The sequence below is a fragment of the Hemiscyllium ocellatum genome, chromosome 9 (genome assembly GCF_020745735.1).
Source record: "Hemiscyllium ocellatum isolate sHemOce1 chromosome 9, sHemOce1.pat.X.cur, whole genome shotgun sequence".
NCBI lineage: Eukaryota > Metazoa > Chordata > Chondrichthyes > Orectolobiformes > Hemiscylliidae > Hemiscyllium > Hemiscyllium ocellatum.
In genome coordinates, this window is record NC_083409.1 from 53,698,810 (window position 1) to 53,716,637 (window position 17,828).

General features: G+C 43.1%; 1 protein-coding gene across 3 annotated transcripts in view; it reads right to left on the bottom strand.

The window, feature by feature from the left end:
- LOC132819041 (cytosolic phospholipase A2-like) overlaps positions 1 to 17,828 on the bottom strand; it is a 137,554-nt gene that overhangs the window by 60,078 nt on the left and 59,648 nt on the right. For 2 of the 3 annotated variants that reach the window (XM_060830318.1, XM_060830319.1), the window contains exon 6: positions 3,694 to 3,731. The exons of the other annotated variant lie outside the window; for it this stretch is intronic. In XM_060830318.1, the coding sequence (XP_060686301.1) occupies positions 3,694 to 3,731 (38 nt within the window). The remainder of the gene's footprint in view (positions 1 to 3,693; positions 3,732 to 17,828) is intronic. 3 annotated transcript variants of the gene reach the window in all.

Here is a 17,828-nt window from a genome sequence, read left to right on the forward strand (position 1 = left end):
TTAGGGCTATTTGGAATATGCATTTGACTTAAGAAAAAAATCATATTTGAGTACATTTCTAAAGCTGCAAAAGAGGATTTTTTTTGGTTTTTGGTTGGAAATATATTCCTGTTCCCACCCAGCACAGCAATATGAGAGGTAGATTTTTCGCAAGAGTTTTATTGCTGCTTGACTTTCTCACAATGCATACAAATGTCAAGTGCAGCTTGCACCAGATGTCGTTGTTTTGATAAGATCAGAAGGATGCACCAGAGATATAGAATCATCATCATAGAATCTCTACAGTGTGGAAACAGGCCCTTCGGCCAACAAGTCCACAGCGACCCTCTGAAGAGTAACCCACCCAGACCCATTCCCCTACCCTATTATCCTTTATTTACCCCTGACTAATGCACCTAACCTACACATCCCTGAACACAGTGGGTAATTTAGCATGGCTAATTCATCGAGCCTATACATCTTTGAATTGTGAGAGGAAACCAGAGCACCCAGAGGAAACCCACTCAAACATGGGGAGAATGTGCAAACTCCACACAGACAGTCACCTGAGGCTGAAATTGAACCTGGGTCCTTGGTGCTGTGAGGCAGCAGTGCTGACCACTGAGCAACTGTGCAGCCCTGCAGAGTAAGAGTTGGTAATACCACTTAGCATGTAAGGAAATAAATTAAAGTCACCATAATCCCAGATAACTAACTGGTGGTAGTTTAACCTGAGGGTCACTACACTTCAGGCAAGGGGAGAGGTTGAGAAGGACTTTCATGGTGACCTCAGCTGGTGCGAGAATTGAACCCGCGCTGTTGGCATTATTCTGTATCACTAACCAGCCATTCAGCCAGATGCAGTTAGTGTGGAACACTAATTTGACTATAGCAGTGTCATTTTCAACCTTGATACTCCAGCCAAAGTATCTTAAATGGAATATGCTTCAAGCAGCAGGAAGGACCACAACTATTTTCAGGTTAGTTGCTAATTGATATTTGTCAGGGCTTGTAGAACTGCTGTTTCCTACTGTTACTTAAAAATAAATAAAGTCAAGAACAAGTGGTGTGCAAATGGTGATATCTTGGGTTCTTCAAGGTTTCTGATCAAGCACATTTATTCCCAGTTATTAGAACTGTGCTGACCACCCACACCCTTATCAGCATTAAGGCAGGGAGACTGAGCAGCAGCAACACAGAGATTAGGGCAAGCTGCTCCCAGAGGGAGTGGCAGTGGGGGGTTGGTGGAAAAGGGCTGTCAGCAAGAGATCATATCCACTCAGAGTCTTCACAAAGCATTTCTCTTATTGAGCAGCAACTTTACCAGTGGCTGTGAAGCTAATCATGGCATGAATTTTTTCATAGCCTTTCAGCTGAAGCCCATTTCTGTCAGTCCTGGGTTTTCTATCCGATGTGGTAGGGGGAAAGTGATAGGCCAGGAGAGGGAAGTACATTGGCTGCTTCTCCTTGGTCAGACAGAACAAACAGTGTGCATGTGGCAACACAGTGGGCTTTCCAGTGCTGCAGGGAACCACTGACTGCACAATGGCATCGACATGTTATGACATGATGTAACATTATAGACATAAGCTCCTTGCTAATTCACCTGCTCAATATTACTTGAAGATTGGGCGGTCTTTAAGAAGGTGAATTAGTTCATCCTCAATGGCTTCAGCCTGGTACCAGCCTCAGTCAAAGCCATCTAATGAGGGGGAGCATCTTCTTCTTCAAGGGAGTGAGGACTTGTATCTGAGCCTGTATTCTGTCTGTTATATTCTGTAGCCTGTTACTTTGCACCTTTTTGTCTAAGAAGAGAGAGGGAAATATGCCAGCCAATGTTTGAGCAATTTGCCTGTTGCCATTGTCTAACTGCCAGTGTGTGCAAATTGTGAGTGTGTGGCTTACAGCAACACTGAGGGTAAACTGAGACTCAGAATGTGAAGTGTGAGTCAAACCTGATCAAAGGTAAGTAGATGAAGGGAATATGGGAAACAGAACAGTATTTAAGGCTGCTATTTGGTTATGGCATTTGTATGTGCACTCAAGGCATTGATCAACTACGTGCATTGAGTGCACTCCTTTTAGTACCACACCCAGCTCCATTGGACAGCACTGATACCCTCAACAGCAAGGATTAGCTGCTCCCATTGCCTTCACAATGGTTTTCCAGAGGGTCTCCTGATTCATTGGTAGAGAGCCTTTCTCCTGCTTTCATCTCCTGTATCCCCAGGCCCTCGAAAGCTGTAGCTGACAAACCCAGAGTCTGCTCTTTATCCTGTTGCACATATTGACATTTCATCTTGCTTCGAAGGTCTTTTCTATGCACTTCCAATACCTACTGCAGCCAGTGGGCTAGAGTTAGGCGGAAGTTGCCCCTTGCTGAGGTTTCCTGTAAATCAACTGAACCAGGCTGCACGAGGTTGGAGTGCTGCTTTTATTGGCAGAAGTAGCAGTAGTTGAATTACTTGTCGCAATCCCTGTGTCTGAATTGGGCTTGACCAATTCTTCTCGCTGTGGCTTTTCCGATGTAACCATCCCAGTGTAGCAACATCATTTGGTCAAAGGCTGACTGTGGCATGAATCTGAGAGACTGATCCCTCACAGCAGTTCCTGTTACAGCCTCTTCTGCTGAAGTCATGACAGTGGAGCAAAAGCTGGTACTTAAAATTCCAGCTCCAAGGTTTGTTTTCCTCAACTTTGTTGTTGTTGTCCTTGAAGTTGTTTAAATTTAATCAACTAAACCTGGGACCTGACAGTTAACATTTTGCTAAACTAATCCCTTACATCTTCTATTTTGATGATTTTTCCCAAACTCCTGCTTTTTAAATGGAGGAATGTTTCTTTCACTCTCTCTCACACAGGTGTTTCACAGTCACAATATTACACCCCATCTTCTTCCCCTCCTACTCACCCCAGAGCCAGTTTCCCCAGTTCATTCCCCTATTTAATTCCTAGTCTCTCTTGCTATATTCTGACTTCCTTCTGCCTTTCTCAATCTCCTCCATCTATTAATTTGCGTCATCTTCTCACTGCCCTCCCCAACACCCTGTTTCCTAACACCGACCCATCCACCACATCTTTCATCTCACGCAAAACTGCTCCCCATTGGCAGTCTCCATAAGAATTCTTAATCGTCAGACATAGGAAATCTTAAAATGAAGATGAAATGTAAGACTTCAAGCTTACAACTGAATTAAATCCAACCACCTTGATTAACTCTATCCATCTCCACCCCATAACTACACATGCATTCATTCTCAAGGAAATCGAGTATATGATGTAATGGCCCAATTCTTTCAGCTGCCTCTCCAAAGGACACAGTCCTTTGCCTTTTGATTCTTCACTAACATGCTCAACTCTACTTTTCTCACACAAGCCTACACACTGAATGTCAACAGGTGATTTTACCGAGAGAGAAGTTAAATACAAGGCATTGAAGTCAGTCTAAAAGAGCAAGTTCAATGCACCTTGAAATACTTCCCTGTCCTTTCAAAAGATTCGCCTCCTTCATTGAGCACAAGCTGGAATTTCCACACCATTTTCTTAATATCCTGCTGTAATTTCAGCAGAAACCCTGGAGAAACAGCAGAAATGTTCATATTGGTTGCTTCCTCAGAGTCTCTGCTGCCTTTTTGCCCCAGTTACAGCCTGAGATCAGAGATCTATCATGAAAGCCACTGGGACTAAAAACTTCAGCTTTGTCAGAATACATACCAAACTTCTAAGTACATGTCCAAAAAGACAGTAGTCACCTGGAAAAGATGAAATGAAATGATTAGTATGAAGACAGTGGTGCGGTTCCACAGTCACCTATCACAACTCAGCTAGATCAAGAATTGGATTCAACTGTTACGCTGAAATGAACAAAATCATAATTGTTTTAAAATGGTCAGCCCATTTTCTGAAAATTGTTGCTTCCAAACTGGCACATAAATTGGGACAGTAGGTCCTGACACACTATTCCATCACAAAATGTATCGGAAGCATGCTCAATACCCAACACTCTCACAGAGAAAGTTTCTAATGGGAGTCACTCAGAAGTAATTGAGACTGGGGACACTGCCTGAGAAGATTTCATTTTCAGAGATCAGCCCTTTACTGCTGCTCAATCTGAAATCTGAAAGTTCAGTAGAGTAGGAATTGACCTTACAAGCTACAAGTCTTTATTAATAATGTTAGCTCTTCATTTGACTCCATTATTTAGAAACATCCTCTGACCATCACTGTTCTCCCACAAACAACCCCACCCCTGAATGTGGATTCATCGAAAGCTGAAGCCTGGATGCACAGTCATCTGAAACAAGAAATAATTAATGAGTTTCACCGGTCTGTATTAATGTGTGGAAACTGTGAAACAGAACTGAAGAATAAATGATTTGGATGTGTATCATAGGAAGTATGTTAGTAAGTTTGCAGACTACACCAAAATTGGAGGTGTGGTGGACAGTGAAGAAGGTTACCCCAGAGTATAAGCAGATCATGATCAGATGGACGAATGGGCTGAGGAGTGACAAATTTAGGTTTCGATTTAGATAAGTCTGAGATGTTACGTTTTGGAAAGGCAAACCAGGGCAGGACTCATACACTTAAGGGTAAGGTCCTGGGGAGTGCTGCTGAACAAAGACACCTAGGGGTGCGGGGGCATAGTTCCTTGAAAGTGGTCTCACAGGGAGAGAGGGCAGTGAAGAAGGCATTTGGTACGCTTGACTTCATTGACCTGTGCAGAGTACAAGACTTGGGACATCACGATGCAGCTGTACAAGACATTGGTGAGGTCACTTTTAGAATACTGGGTTCAATTCTGGTCTACCTGCTATAAGCAGGATGTTGATAAACTTGAAAGGGTTCAGAAAGATTTACAAGGATGTTGCCAGGACTGGATGGTTTGAGTTATAGGGAGAAGCTGAATGGGCTGGGGCTTTTTTCCCTGGAGGTCGGAGGCTAAGGGGTGGTCTTATAGAGCTTTATAAAATCATGAGGGGCACGGATAGGGTGAATAGCCAAGATCTTTTTCCCAGGGTAGACAAGTCTAAAACTAGAGGGCATAGAATTAAGGGGAGAGGGGAAAGATTAAAAAGGATCTAAGGGGCGACCTTTTCACACTGAGGGTAGTGTGTGTATGGAATGGACTGCCAGAGAAGGTGGTGAAGGCTGGTGTAATGACAACATTGAAAAGGTATCTATATCAGTACATTAATAGGAAGGGGTTAGAAGGATATGACCAAATGCTGGCAAAAGGGACGAGATCAGTTTGGGATGTCTGGTTGACATGGATGAGTGAATTGAAGGGTTTGTTTCTGTCCTGTACAACTCTGAATCTAATTAGTTATATCTGTGTTGAATTATTGAGCAACATTTTTATGGCTGAAACCAACCAGAGAATACACCTGTGGGCATCAGGACTGGCTTTTAAATTTGCTTTATACATACACATCTGAATAAAACAATTCCATGACAAGATTCTCTCCGACAGCTTTAAACAGAAAGGATACGAGGGGATTGATTTTTCTATGGCCTTTTCTCTAGTGGCTGTGTTTGCTGACACCAGCGTGTGTGCTATGCGCTACTTTAAATCATATGTTCGCAGGTTACCCTGGGGGGATGTGGCCTGAGTAGGGGGAGAGAGAGAGAGAGAGATCGGGGCAGGGTGGGAGGAGGGGAGGGAGAGATCAGGAGCAGGGTGGGAGGAGGGGAGAGAGAGATCAGGAGCGGGGGGGGGGAGAGAGAGAGATCAGGAGCAGGGTGGGAGGAGGGGAGAGAGAGATCAGGAGCAGGGTGGGAGGAGGGGAGGGAGAGATCAGGAGCAGGGTGGGAGGAGGGGAGAGAGAGATCAGGAGCAGGGTGGGAGGAGGGGAGGGAGAGATCAGGAGCAGGGTGGGAGGAGGGGAGAGAGAGATCAGGAGCAGGGTGGGAGGAGGGGAGGGAGAGATCAGGAGCGGGGGGGGGGAGAGAGAGAGATCAGGAGCAGGGTGGGAGGAGGGGAGAGAGAGATCAGGAACGGGGGGGGGGGAGAAGAGAGAGAGAGAGAGAGAGAGATAAGGGGCAGGGTGGGATTGCATCAGGACACAGGACAGAACCAGGGGAAGTGCAGAAGAAGGGAGACAGATAGGGTGCGGGTCTCCTGGGCCCTGTTTGTTGCCCACCTGCCCTTCCCCCATATCCTGCCTTGGTCTATTCACTCTTTCCTCCTCCACCTGGGAAACCAGCCTTGGGCTCACCTCCCCTCTCTCCACCTTTGAACCTCAGCTCTACATGCATGCACAGCCCTGCATTTGCTCACGATGTCACATGTAAAGCCTATGTGATGACATATAGTGTTTGGAACCAAGCACTTGCATGTTCCTGAATAAATGTGCCCACCATTGTCATTGTCAGCAAACACTGCCTTCTTATAAGATAGAGAAAAGGTCAAGTGACCTGACGATATCTTTTTCTAACTGGACTAAGGCTGCAGTGCAATTGCACCACATTCTGTAACTTGAATGAATCCGGTTGTGTGCCTGGTGTAGTAATGAAATGGTGGAGTGCAAATCTCTGTGTGGGCTGAACCTCGAAGGAGGGGTGAAATCTGCCAATGAAGGCCGTTAAACTTGCAAGTTTTTATTTCTCAATCTGTATGGAAATATCCAGGAGTGATGGGCGGGGGGAAACTGCCAAAGAGGCCAGCTGTTGCCAAAAAAAAAATGAGAAGAGAGGAGAGAAGAGGGGAAGAGGCACAGAAAAAGAATGGAGTTAGCCTGAGCTACTCGACATGTTCCACCAGCAGAAACAATCCTGGCTTTGCTCTTAGATGCTCAGTGCTGCTGGAGCCCGAGCGGTCGGAGAATTTTGGCTCAGAATCACACACTGTTGCATAATAGAAGGAAGTCATTGGCCCTTTTCTCAAGTCATTTTATCCCCTGGGGAAATACAAATTTATTCTCAATGCCTCATCTCTTCCACTCCTGTAAATATTTATGTAGGTGCTTGTTTTATTTTTTAAAAGATGGAAAAGCTGCTTGTCTCAACAAATCCCATGGCGAAGCATTCCAAAGGGCAGTAACTCTGAGGAAAGAAATAGCTACTAATCTCTTATCTTACCTTCCTACTGCCAGTTTCAATCAATGGCCGGTCATCACTTACTTCATGATTAGATAACACTCCCTTCCCTCTTGCCTTGTCAAAGCCCTTTGTCTTTTTAAAAAGCATCTAATTACATACACCAGCGGCTTCTGTTCCATTGGAAATTGCTCAAGTATTCCAAGTTTTGGCTCATAACTACAGGTTTTCATCTCTTTCTAACAACAAATTAAACTGGAAGAAACCTTTCTTTAAAAGAAAAGAAAATAGAAGATGAAAGCAAATGAAAAATTGTTCTGTCATGGATGATACATGATTGGAAGAATGTGTGACAATCAGTATTTGGAGATGAGGAGGAAGCTTGTGCTTTCAGAAATAGCATTTTCCGAGGAAAAATAATGTGATCTGATCTTCCTGGAGATGAAAGTCTGGTGCAGCCAGGCATTTAGTTATGTCAAAGGTCACCTTGAACATCATCACGCTACTTATTGAATTCATCTCCAGCTGGTGTTTTGACTATTCAAGGCCTTACACAATACAGCCCCAGTGTATGTTCTTCCATTCGGTTCCCAAGAAATAATAGTGAATGCCAGGTAAGCTAGTGTTCCCTTGGAGTTAGGACTTCTCCAACATTATCCCTCCATTTTGTTGAGTAAAGGGCTATGGTCATGAATGAAGACCTTCACTGAAGTTGAAAACACTTGGTTAGAGACAAAAGTCCTGCAGATGTAGACAGGCAGGAGGCTGGAAGAACACAGCAAGCCAGGCAGCATCAGGAGGTGGAGAAGTCAACATTTTGGGTGCACTCTTTCTTCAGGACTGGGGGTGGGTGTAGAGGGAGTTACAAATAAAAGAGGTGATGGGGGCAGAGTGCTGAAGTGGGGATAGGTGAAGACAGGTTGAGGGTATGACTTGGTTGGTCGATGGGAGAAATGAATCCAGTTGGTGGTTGGGAGAGGAAGAAGGGAGGGGAGGGGCTGGGAAGGAAGTCGGGGAATGGGAAGGGAGGTTATTTGAAATTGGGGAACTCAATGTTGAGTCCAGGAAGCTGTAGGTTGCCCAGGCGGAAGATGAGTTGTTGTTCCTCCAATTTGCAGGGGAAAGTGAGGACTGCAGATGCTGGAGATCAGAGCTGAAAATGCGTTGCTGGAAAAGCGCAGCAAGTCAGGCAGCATCCAAGGAGCAGGAGAATCGACGTTTCGGGCATGAGCCCTTCTTCAGGAATGAGCCCTTTCCTGAAGAAGGGCTCATGCCCGAAACGTCGATTCTCCTGCTCCTTTGATGCTGCCTGACCTGCTGTGCTTTTCCAGCAACACATTTTCATCTCCAATTTGCAGTTTGGTTCGTTGTAGCAATGGAGGAGGCCAAGGATGGTCATATTGGAAAGGGAGTGGGAAGGGGAATTAAAATGGCCAGTGACTGGGAGATCCAGTCAGCCCTTGCAGGCCCGGCTGCGATGCTCGGTAAACCATTCCCTAAATTTATGTTCAGTTTCGCCAATGTAGAGAAGACCATATTGGAAGCACCTGATGCAGTAAAGTAGGTTGGAAGAGAGGTAGGTGAACCTCTGTCTCACCTGGAGGGACTGTTTAGGTCCCTGGATGGAGGGGAGAGGGGTAGTGTTTGACACATTTTGCATCTTTTCCGGTTGCAGGGGAAGGTAACTGGGAGGTCGGGAGGGGTTGGTGGACCAAGGACTGTCGAAGGGAAGGGTCCTTGCAGAAGGCAGAGAAGGGTGGGAAGGGGAAGATGTTCTTGGTGGTGGGGTCTATTTGGAGTTAGTGGAAGTGTTTAAGGATGATGTGTTGGAGAGACTGGTGGAGTGGTAGGTGAGGACAAGTGGGACTCTGTTTTTATTGCATTTGGAGGGATGGGGTTTAGAGCAGTGGAACAGGGAATGGAGGTGGTGCAGTGGAGGGCTGTCTGGATGACAGAGGGAGGAAAAGCACATTGTTCGAAATAGGTAGAAATCTGGGATGCTTGGGAGTGGAATGTCTCCTCATCCAAGCAGGTGCAGGGGAGGCAGCAGAATTGGGGCGAACAGGACGGAGTTCTTGCTGGATACTGGGTGGGAGGACGTGTAGTACAGGTAGTTGTGGGAGTCTGTGGATTTGTAGTAAACATCTGTTTGGACACTCTCACCAGATATGGAAATGGTGAGGTCAAGAAAGGGGATGGAGGTGTCGGAGATGGACCAAGTGAATTTGAGGCTGGGGTGAAAGTTGTGGGTGAAGTGGATGAACTGCTCCAGTACAGCCTGGGTGCTGAGCAGGCAAGATAAAGCAAGGAATAAGGAATGTCAAGTTTAGCTTTCAAAGGTTAATGGATTATAGGAATAAAAATAGTTTAGTGAAATCACGTTTAGGCCAATATATTCTCCTCCCACTGTACAAATACTAAATTCATGAAGTCATGGTGAAATTCCTTTGGCAATATTAATTTATAACATTCAAACTGGCACAATGTTCACCAACGTTTTGTCCATGTCTTCAATCCAAATTATCCTGCACCTCCCTCAGATTCATTATTTTATTAATTCCTCAATTCCCCCAAACTGAACTAGAATCAGGTCTCATTTCATTTTATGGTCTGTACTTCATGGTTTCTGTTCCATGCTAATTGACTTTTAGTTCCTATTCCCTCTTTCCAACTTCCCTCTTTTTAAGTTGAAACTATGCACCTGCCAATTAGAATGTTAGAGCTAAGAGTTTCAATATAGGACATTGAGTTCAAGGGTACATTGTACATCCTTGCCACCCTCAGTCTTTCTTCCAAGTGGTGTTCAATGTGGATCCATCAGCTGATGGGCACAGTAGATGATAAGGAGGTTTCTTTGCCGACGTGACCTGATGCATGTGACTTCAAGGTTCAATGTGGAGGATTCCCAGGGCAATTCTCTCCTAACTGTATTCCACTGTGCTGAAACTTCTGCTGGGTCTATTGATTTGAGTTGATTTGTTGTCGTAACATGTACCTAGGTACAATGAAAAGTTTTGTTCTGTGAGCAGTACAGGCAGATTATAGCAAACAAGGACATAAAGATCATAGGGTGCTTTGACAGAGCAAGGCATACAATGCCAATAGGACTGGACATAGCCAGAAATAGCGACAGTGGAATCTGGGGCATTATCATTTGGCCCCATTCCAAGGGGTGACAATGGCAAACTGCTGCTTGACTGGCCTTGCTCCAGCTCTCCCAATTTTGGCAAAAGTCCTCAAATATTCATCAGCAGGGTCAATAAATAAGGTTGAGTCTGTTGTTATGCTTTCCAGTGTCTCCATCATGTCTGGTAGTCTGTCTGGTTTCATTTCTTGCTTTAGACTTTGCAGCAATTTTGATGCAACTGTGTGGCTTGCTGAGCCATCTCAGAGGGCAGTTGAGTGAGAACTCACATTATTGTGGGTCTGACATTAGGATAGGGTTTGGACTGCAGCTTTACTTTCCTGAAAGACATTGGTGAATTAGATGAGTTTTTGTTGAAGATAATCAACACTAGTTACACAGTCGCCAATTAGACTAGATTTTTTAATTCCATTTTTTTACTCGAATTCAAATTTCATCATTCACCATGTCAGATTTCATATGCTTTCCCCAGCACATAAGCGTTGGGTTTAATCCAGTGACAATACCACTATGCTACTGTCTCCACTAACCGTCATCTGTTTATTAAATCTTGCCAGTTAGCAAACCACCACGACATCATGTCAATAGATATGAAGCTGGCAAAGCACAGCAGGTCAGACAGCATCCTAGGAGCAGGAAGTCAACATTTCAAGCCAAAACATTGACATTCCTGTGCCTCGGATGCTGTCTGACCTGCTGTGCTTATTATTCGACACTCCACTCACACCATTTGTATGATCTTTTGATCTCTCTGTCCCTAAATTCTGTTTCTGTGTGCTTCCCACTCACTTCACCTGATGAAGGGGCTATGCTCCAAAAGCTTGTCATTTCACGTAAACCTGTTGGATATAATCTGTTCTGGTGTGATTTCTGACCAAGAACCACATAATGAGAAAAGCTGCAATTTAAGGATATACATTTTATCGCTATTTAAACTGATAAATAAACAGTTATGCAAATTATAGAAAATGTACTTTTCCTTGGAATATTCATCAACTCATAGTAAGGCAAGAAAGAAATGTATGAAAGCAGATCCTTGTGTAGGTGTCTCTGAGGTCTGCAGGAGCGAATGACTGCAAATGCTGGAATCTGTACTGACAACAAAAAATACTGGAGGTCACAGTGGGTCAGATAGCATCCATGGTGAAAGAGCAAGCTAATGTTTCAAGTCTAGATGATCCGTCACCAGAGCTGATGTGATGTGAAGAGTCATCTCGACTTGAAACGTTAGCTTGCTTTCTGTCCATGGATGCACCTTGAGGTCTGTATGGAAGTTAGGACTTATATTTAGAGTCATAGAGATGTCCAACACGGAAACAGATCCTTCGGTCCAACACGTCCATGCCAGCCACATATCCTAACCTAATCTACTTCCATTTACCAGCACTTGGCCCATATCCCTCTAAACCCTTCCTATTCATATACCCATCCAGATGCTTTTTAAATGCTGTAATTGTACCAGCCTCCACCACTTCATCTGACAGCTCATTCCACACATGCACCACCCTCTGCTTAAAAAATTTGTCCCTTAGGTCCCTTTTAAATCTTTCCCTTTTCACCCTAAATCTATACCCTCTAGTTCTGGACTCGCTCACCCCAGGGAAATTATCTTGACTATTTCTATCACTTCCTCACACATTCATCACCCGTCCCAAATCTTCGCCATGTAATGGCTACAAGTAACAATGAAAGACCCATAAAAAGAGTATTGGTCCCTAATCAAAAACCTTCAAAATGACTTCAGTGAAATGAACAAAAGATGCAAGGAATTAGCAACTGATTCTGTCTGACAAGTTTTTTTTACTGACTGTTATGAAGTTGAAGACAAGTATTGTACCTTTAAGAGAGAGAGAATGCTGTTCTGAACTGAGAGCTTACAACTAGATGACAGTCCCAGTGTGTACCGGAATATTGAAAATATGTAACATTTGGCTGTGAAATGGATACCTGAGTTTGGTTGCTGTTTTGACAACAATTCTAATTTAATGAATCAGTTTAATTTATGCCCCAAGATACTAAATCTAATTGAGTTTGAATTTTTTTTGTTTCGCCAACATCAAATCAATGAGACAATCCGATGTTGGGGAGACGGTGTATAAACATGTGGACATTTTGAAAATTGGTCAGAGAGCAACTGCCATAGAGCTAGAGAGTTAATTTCCCATCCAGCAACTTGCTCTCAAAGACATTAGACTCTCTGTCAAAGGTACCTTTTTATATGAAACATACTCGGAGTAAAAAAGAAAGAAAATGATTCAGGGAAATCAGCAGCTGGAAGAGTGATAATGACTTGTTGTTTTGAAATTAAGTTGATGTAATTTTAGTAAGTGCCTTATTGGAGCAGCATATTGTTATAGAGTTGGAAGCAGATAGTAAGAGTTAAGATAAAGTGGGGGTGGCTTTGAGTTGTGAATAGTTGTTGTTTAATGTTCACGTTTAGAGTTAAAAAATAAATTGATATCATTTTCGTTAAATAGTCTAATTTGGGAGTTCTCTGTCACATATATTTTAACAGATTACGAGGCGAGGTGAGTTTTTCTGGGTGTTTGGTTTAATTAATAGAGGGGTTCATCGCCCTGTCATAACAGTTCAAGGGCTTGTGTCTGAGATTTGGATGGGTTTAGACAGATCCAGTCAGGGATTTGGACAGATTTGAACAAACTTGGGGTACAAAAAATCCCAGCAGATTTCAACATTTATTGATTTGTGTCCTAGACCTCGAAAAGAAGCTTAGGTAAGAAAATTTGTTTAAGGGCTCCTCAAAGATCAGCAAGGCAACCTTTGTGTGGAACCACAGAAAATGGGGGAGATACTAAATGAATACTTTGCATCAGTATTTACTGCGGAAAAGGATATGGAAGATATAGACTGCAGGGAAATAGATGGTGACATCTTGCAAAATGTCCAGATTACAGAGGAGTAAGTGCTGGATGTTTTAAAATGGTTAAAAGTGGATAAATCCCCAGGACCTGATCAGGTGTACCCAGGAACTCTGTGGGAAGCTAGAGAAGTAATTGCTGGGCCTCTTGCTGAGATATTTGAATCATTGATAGTCACAGGTGAGGTGCCGGAAGACTGGAGGTTGGCAAACGTGGTGCCACTGTATAAGAAGGGCGGTAAAGACAAGCCAGGGAACTATAGACCGGTGAGCCTTACCTTGGTGGTGGGCAAGTTGTTGGAGGGAATCCTGAGGGACAGGATGTACATGTATTTGGAAAGGCAAGGACTGATTCAGGATAGTCAACATGGCTTTGTGCATGGGAAATCATATCTTACAAATTTGATTGAGTTTTTTGAGGAAATAACAAAAAAGATTAATGAGGGCAGCGCAGTAGATGTGATCTATATGGACTTCAGTAAGGCGTTCGACAAAGTTCCCCATGAGAGACTAATTAGCAAGGTTAGATCTCATGGAATACAGGGAGAACTAGACATTTGGATACAGAACTGACTCAAAGGTAGACGACAGAGGGTGGTGGAGGGTTGTTTTTCAGACTGGAGGCCTGTGACCAGTGGAGTGCCACAAGGATCAGTGCTGGGCCTTCTACTTTTTGTCATTTACATAAATGATTTGGATGCGAGCATAAGAGGTACAGTTAGTAAGTTTGTAGATGACACCAAAATGGAGGTGCAGTGGACAGCAAAGAGGTTTACCTCAGATTACAACAGGATCTGGACCAGATGGGCCAATGGGCTGAGAAGTGGCAGATGGAGTTTAATTCAGATAAATGCGAGGTGCTGCATTTTGGGAAAGCAAATCTTAGCTGGTCTTATACACTTAATGGTAATGTCCTAGGGAGTGTTGCTGAACAAAGAGACCTTGGAGTGCAGGTTCATAGCTCCTTGAAAGTGGAGTCGCAGGTAGATAGAATAGTGAAGATGATGTTTGGTATGCTTTCCTTTATTGGTCAGAGTATTGAGTACAGGAGTTGGCAGGTCATGTTGTGGCTGTACAGGACATTGTTTAGGCCACTGTTGAAATATTGCGTGCAATTCTGGTCTCCTTCCAATCGGAAAGATGTTGTGAAACTTGAAAGGGTTCAGAAAAAATTTACAAGGGTGTTGCCAGGGTTGGAGGATTTGAGCTATCGAGAGAGGCTGAACAGGCTGGGGCTGTTTTCCCTGGAGCGCGGAGGTTGAGGGGTGACCTTATAGAGGTTTACAAAATTATGAGGGGCATGGATAGGATAAATCGACAAAGAGTTTTCTCTGGTGTCAGGGAGTCCTGAACTAGAGAGCATAGGTTTAGGGTGAGAGTGGAAAGATATAAAAGAGACTTAAGGGGCAATTTTTTCACGCAGAGGGTGGTACGTGTATGGAATGAGCTGCAAGAGGATGTGGTGGAGGCTGGTACAATTGCAACATTTAGGAGGCATATGGATGGGTATATGAATAGGAAGGGTTTGGAGGGATATGGGCCGGGTGCTGACAGGTGGGACTAGATTGGGTTGGGATATCTGGTCGGCATGGACGGGTTGGACCGAAGGGTCTGTTTCCATGCTGTACATCTCTGTGACTCTATGACTCTCTAATTTCAATTACTTATGGTTATTTAAATTAAAAGTGAAGTAAATAGTCTTATCATTGCGAAAGAGGTTCTGGGGTTTGAAGACACTTCCCAAATTTGCCAAGAAAGTTTAGAAAGTCAGAGGAAGGATATACTTTTAAAATTAACAAACTGGTTAGAATTGGATTTAATCAGAGACAAAAGGAAAGCTGAAATTGTAACGGAGTTGATCAAGCACTTTTGTGTATCAGAGAAACAGATGAGTACTGCAGAGTTAGAAAAACTTAAATTGCAATTGAGACAAATGGAGTTAGAAGATAAAGAAAGGGAGAGAAGGTTCTTGTCTGAGCAAAAAGAAAAAGAGAGAAGAAAAGAGAGAGAAGAAAGAGAGAGAGAGAGGAAGAACTTGAACTGTAGAAATTGTGAATGAGTCAGGATGAAGATGAAAGGAGAAGGTTTTGAAGTAAACAAATATGTTAAAATGTTGCCACATTTTGAGAAAGATGTTGAAGCCTTTTTTTATTTCATTTGAAAAATTTGTTTGGCAGAAGGAATGGCCAGAGGACCTTTGGGTAATGCTAGATCAGACTAAGCTGGCAGGCAGAGCTAGTGAGGTATTTGCAGTGCTATCAGATGAGGGGTCAAGAGATTATACAGGTGTCAAAAAGGCTATTTTGATGTCTACGTGTTGGTACCAGAAGCGTTTCGACAGTGGTTCAGAAACATAAAGAAGGAACCAGGTCAGACTTATGTTGAGTTCGAAAGTATTAAACATCGCAATTTTGATAGATGGATGTGGGCCTTAAAAACAGATCAGACATATGTGGCTCTAAGGCAGATTATTCTGCTGGAGGAGTTCAAAAACTCACTTACAGAGATGATAAGAACTTATTTGGATGAACAGAAAGTTCAAAAAGTGAGAAGAGCAACAGAGACGGCAGATGGCTATGCATTGGTGCATAAGGCAAAGTTTAGCTTCCAGCAAAGGTTTCATCCTACGAGGGATAGAAATTGGGAGAAGAGGAGAGCCTACACTACAAAACAAAGAGTAGATCACACTGGTAATAGGTTACCACATGTGAAAAAAGAAGCCCAAGAGATTGAAAAGGACGTGAAAGGTGTCAGGTGTTTCCACTATGGTAAGGTAGGATAAGTAAAGTCACAGTGCTAGTCTCTCTTACTACATCCTTTCTCACAGTGCTAGTCATTGAAGAAAGGCACTGTAGGAAAAGATGTAGTAAGAGAGCCAAAGCCTGTTGGATTAATGGAAGTAGTAAAGGAAATCCCAAAACAAGTCAAGTAGCTGCAGGAGAGTACACAGCATAGGCAGGGGCTGGGTATTGAGTTAGTGCTTGATCTCTATAAAAACTTCACCTCTGTGGATAAAGTTTACTCAGGAAGAACAGGGGGAGAAGGGAAAGAAGTTACAATTTTGAGAAGTGCAGGAGCTAATCAATCTCTAATAGTAAGACATGAACATATCTGCATTCTACCTGACCTGTTACCTGAGAGAATGGTCATTTGTGGAATAGATGGACAGAAATTTAGCATTCTCCTATGTAAGATCAGGTTGGAATGCCAACTCAAGACTGGGGAAGTTACAGTAGGAATGATTGACATAATGTCAGTTCTAGAAATACAGTTTGTTCTTGAGAATGATTTAGCAGGATCTACAGTGGGAGTGACACCCCTTGTGAAGAAGCCAAAGGAAGACCAGGGAACAGAGGAGTTAAAAGACAAACATCCTGAATTTTTTCCAGACTGTATAGTAACAAGATCCCATTGTCGTAAGTCACAGCAAGAAGCAAAAACTAAAGAGAAAGACAAGGAGTTGAGGTTCAGTTAGTTGACACCCTGTTAGATGTGATGGTGCAGGGAAAACCTGTACAGGTAGAAGGTCAGGCAGAGATACTTTGTCCTGAAAGGCTAATGGACTTACAACAGAAAGATGAGACAATAAAATATATATAGAGATGCATACTCAGAAAAGACATCAGAATATATTCCCAAGGGTTATTGTCTTTAGGATAGAATCCTAAAATGAAAATGGAGAGCACACCAGGTTAGTGCCGGGGAAGAAATGGATGAAAGCGTACCAGGTTATGTTGCTGGTAGCATACAGACCGAAAGTATTACGGGTAGCACGTTAATTACCTGTAGAGAGTCACCTAGGGTGAGGAAGTCTCAGGCTAAAGTACAAAACCACTTCTATTGTCCTGGACTGCACAAGGATATGGTTAACTTTTGCTGTACATGTCATACATGTCAAATGGTAGGTAAGATACAGGCAGTAATAAAACCCGCATCATTATTGGCAATTCCCACATTCAAAGAACCTTTCACGTGGGTTATAATTTATTGTATAGGTCCCCTCCCTGAAACTAAAAGTGGGAACCAGTACTTGCTAGCCATAATGGATGTGTCTACCAGATTTCTGGAGGCAATTCCATTACGGAGTATCAATGTAAAAAGGGTGTTAGAGGAGTTGGTAGTTTTCTTTACCCAGTATGGACTACCCAGAGAGATTCAGTAAGACAAAGGATCTAATTTTACTGCTAGGTGGCTTGAGGAGGTTATGGATAGATTAGACAGACAGCACTTTAAATCCAGTGACTCTGAGGGAGCTTTGGAAAGCTTGCATCAGGCCCTGAAGAGAGCATATGGTCAGGATTACCCAAATAATTGGGATAAAGGTATTCAATTCATATTGTTTGCCATTATAGAGGTGCACTAAACAAATCCACTCAGATACTCCCTTTGAGTTAATATTTGGAAATGAAGTGAGAGGCCTCTTGAAATTAGTTCAAGAAAAGTTTTCCAGATCAAAGTCAGAGATTTCATGTTTGGATTATGTATCTGAGGTGAGGGAGATATTAAATCAGGTATGTAAGTTACCTAAACAGCACCTGAAGAGTGCACTGCATGGAGTGAAACAGGTGGCAGATAAAAATTCTAAAATTCAAACATTTTCCTGTGGGGATGATGCATTAGTATTGTTACCAGTGGTAGGGGATCCCTTCAAAGCCAGGTTTAATGGTCCCTATCAAATTGAAAAAAGTTGAGTCTAGTAAACTATCTGGTAAAGATGCCAGATAGAAAAAAAACTGTGCCGGATATGTCACGTGACTACGTTGAAACCTTACTATAATAGAGACAGGG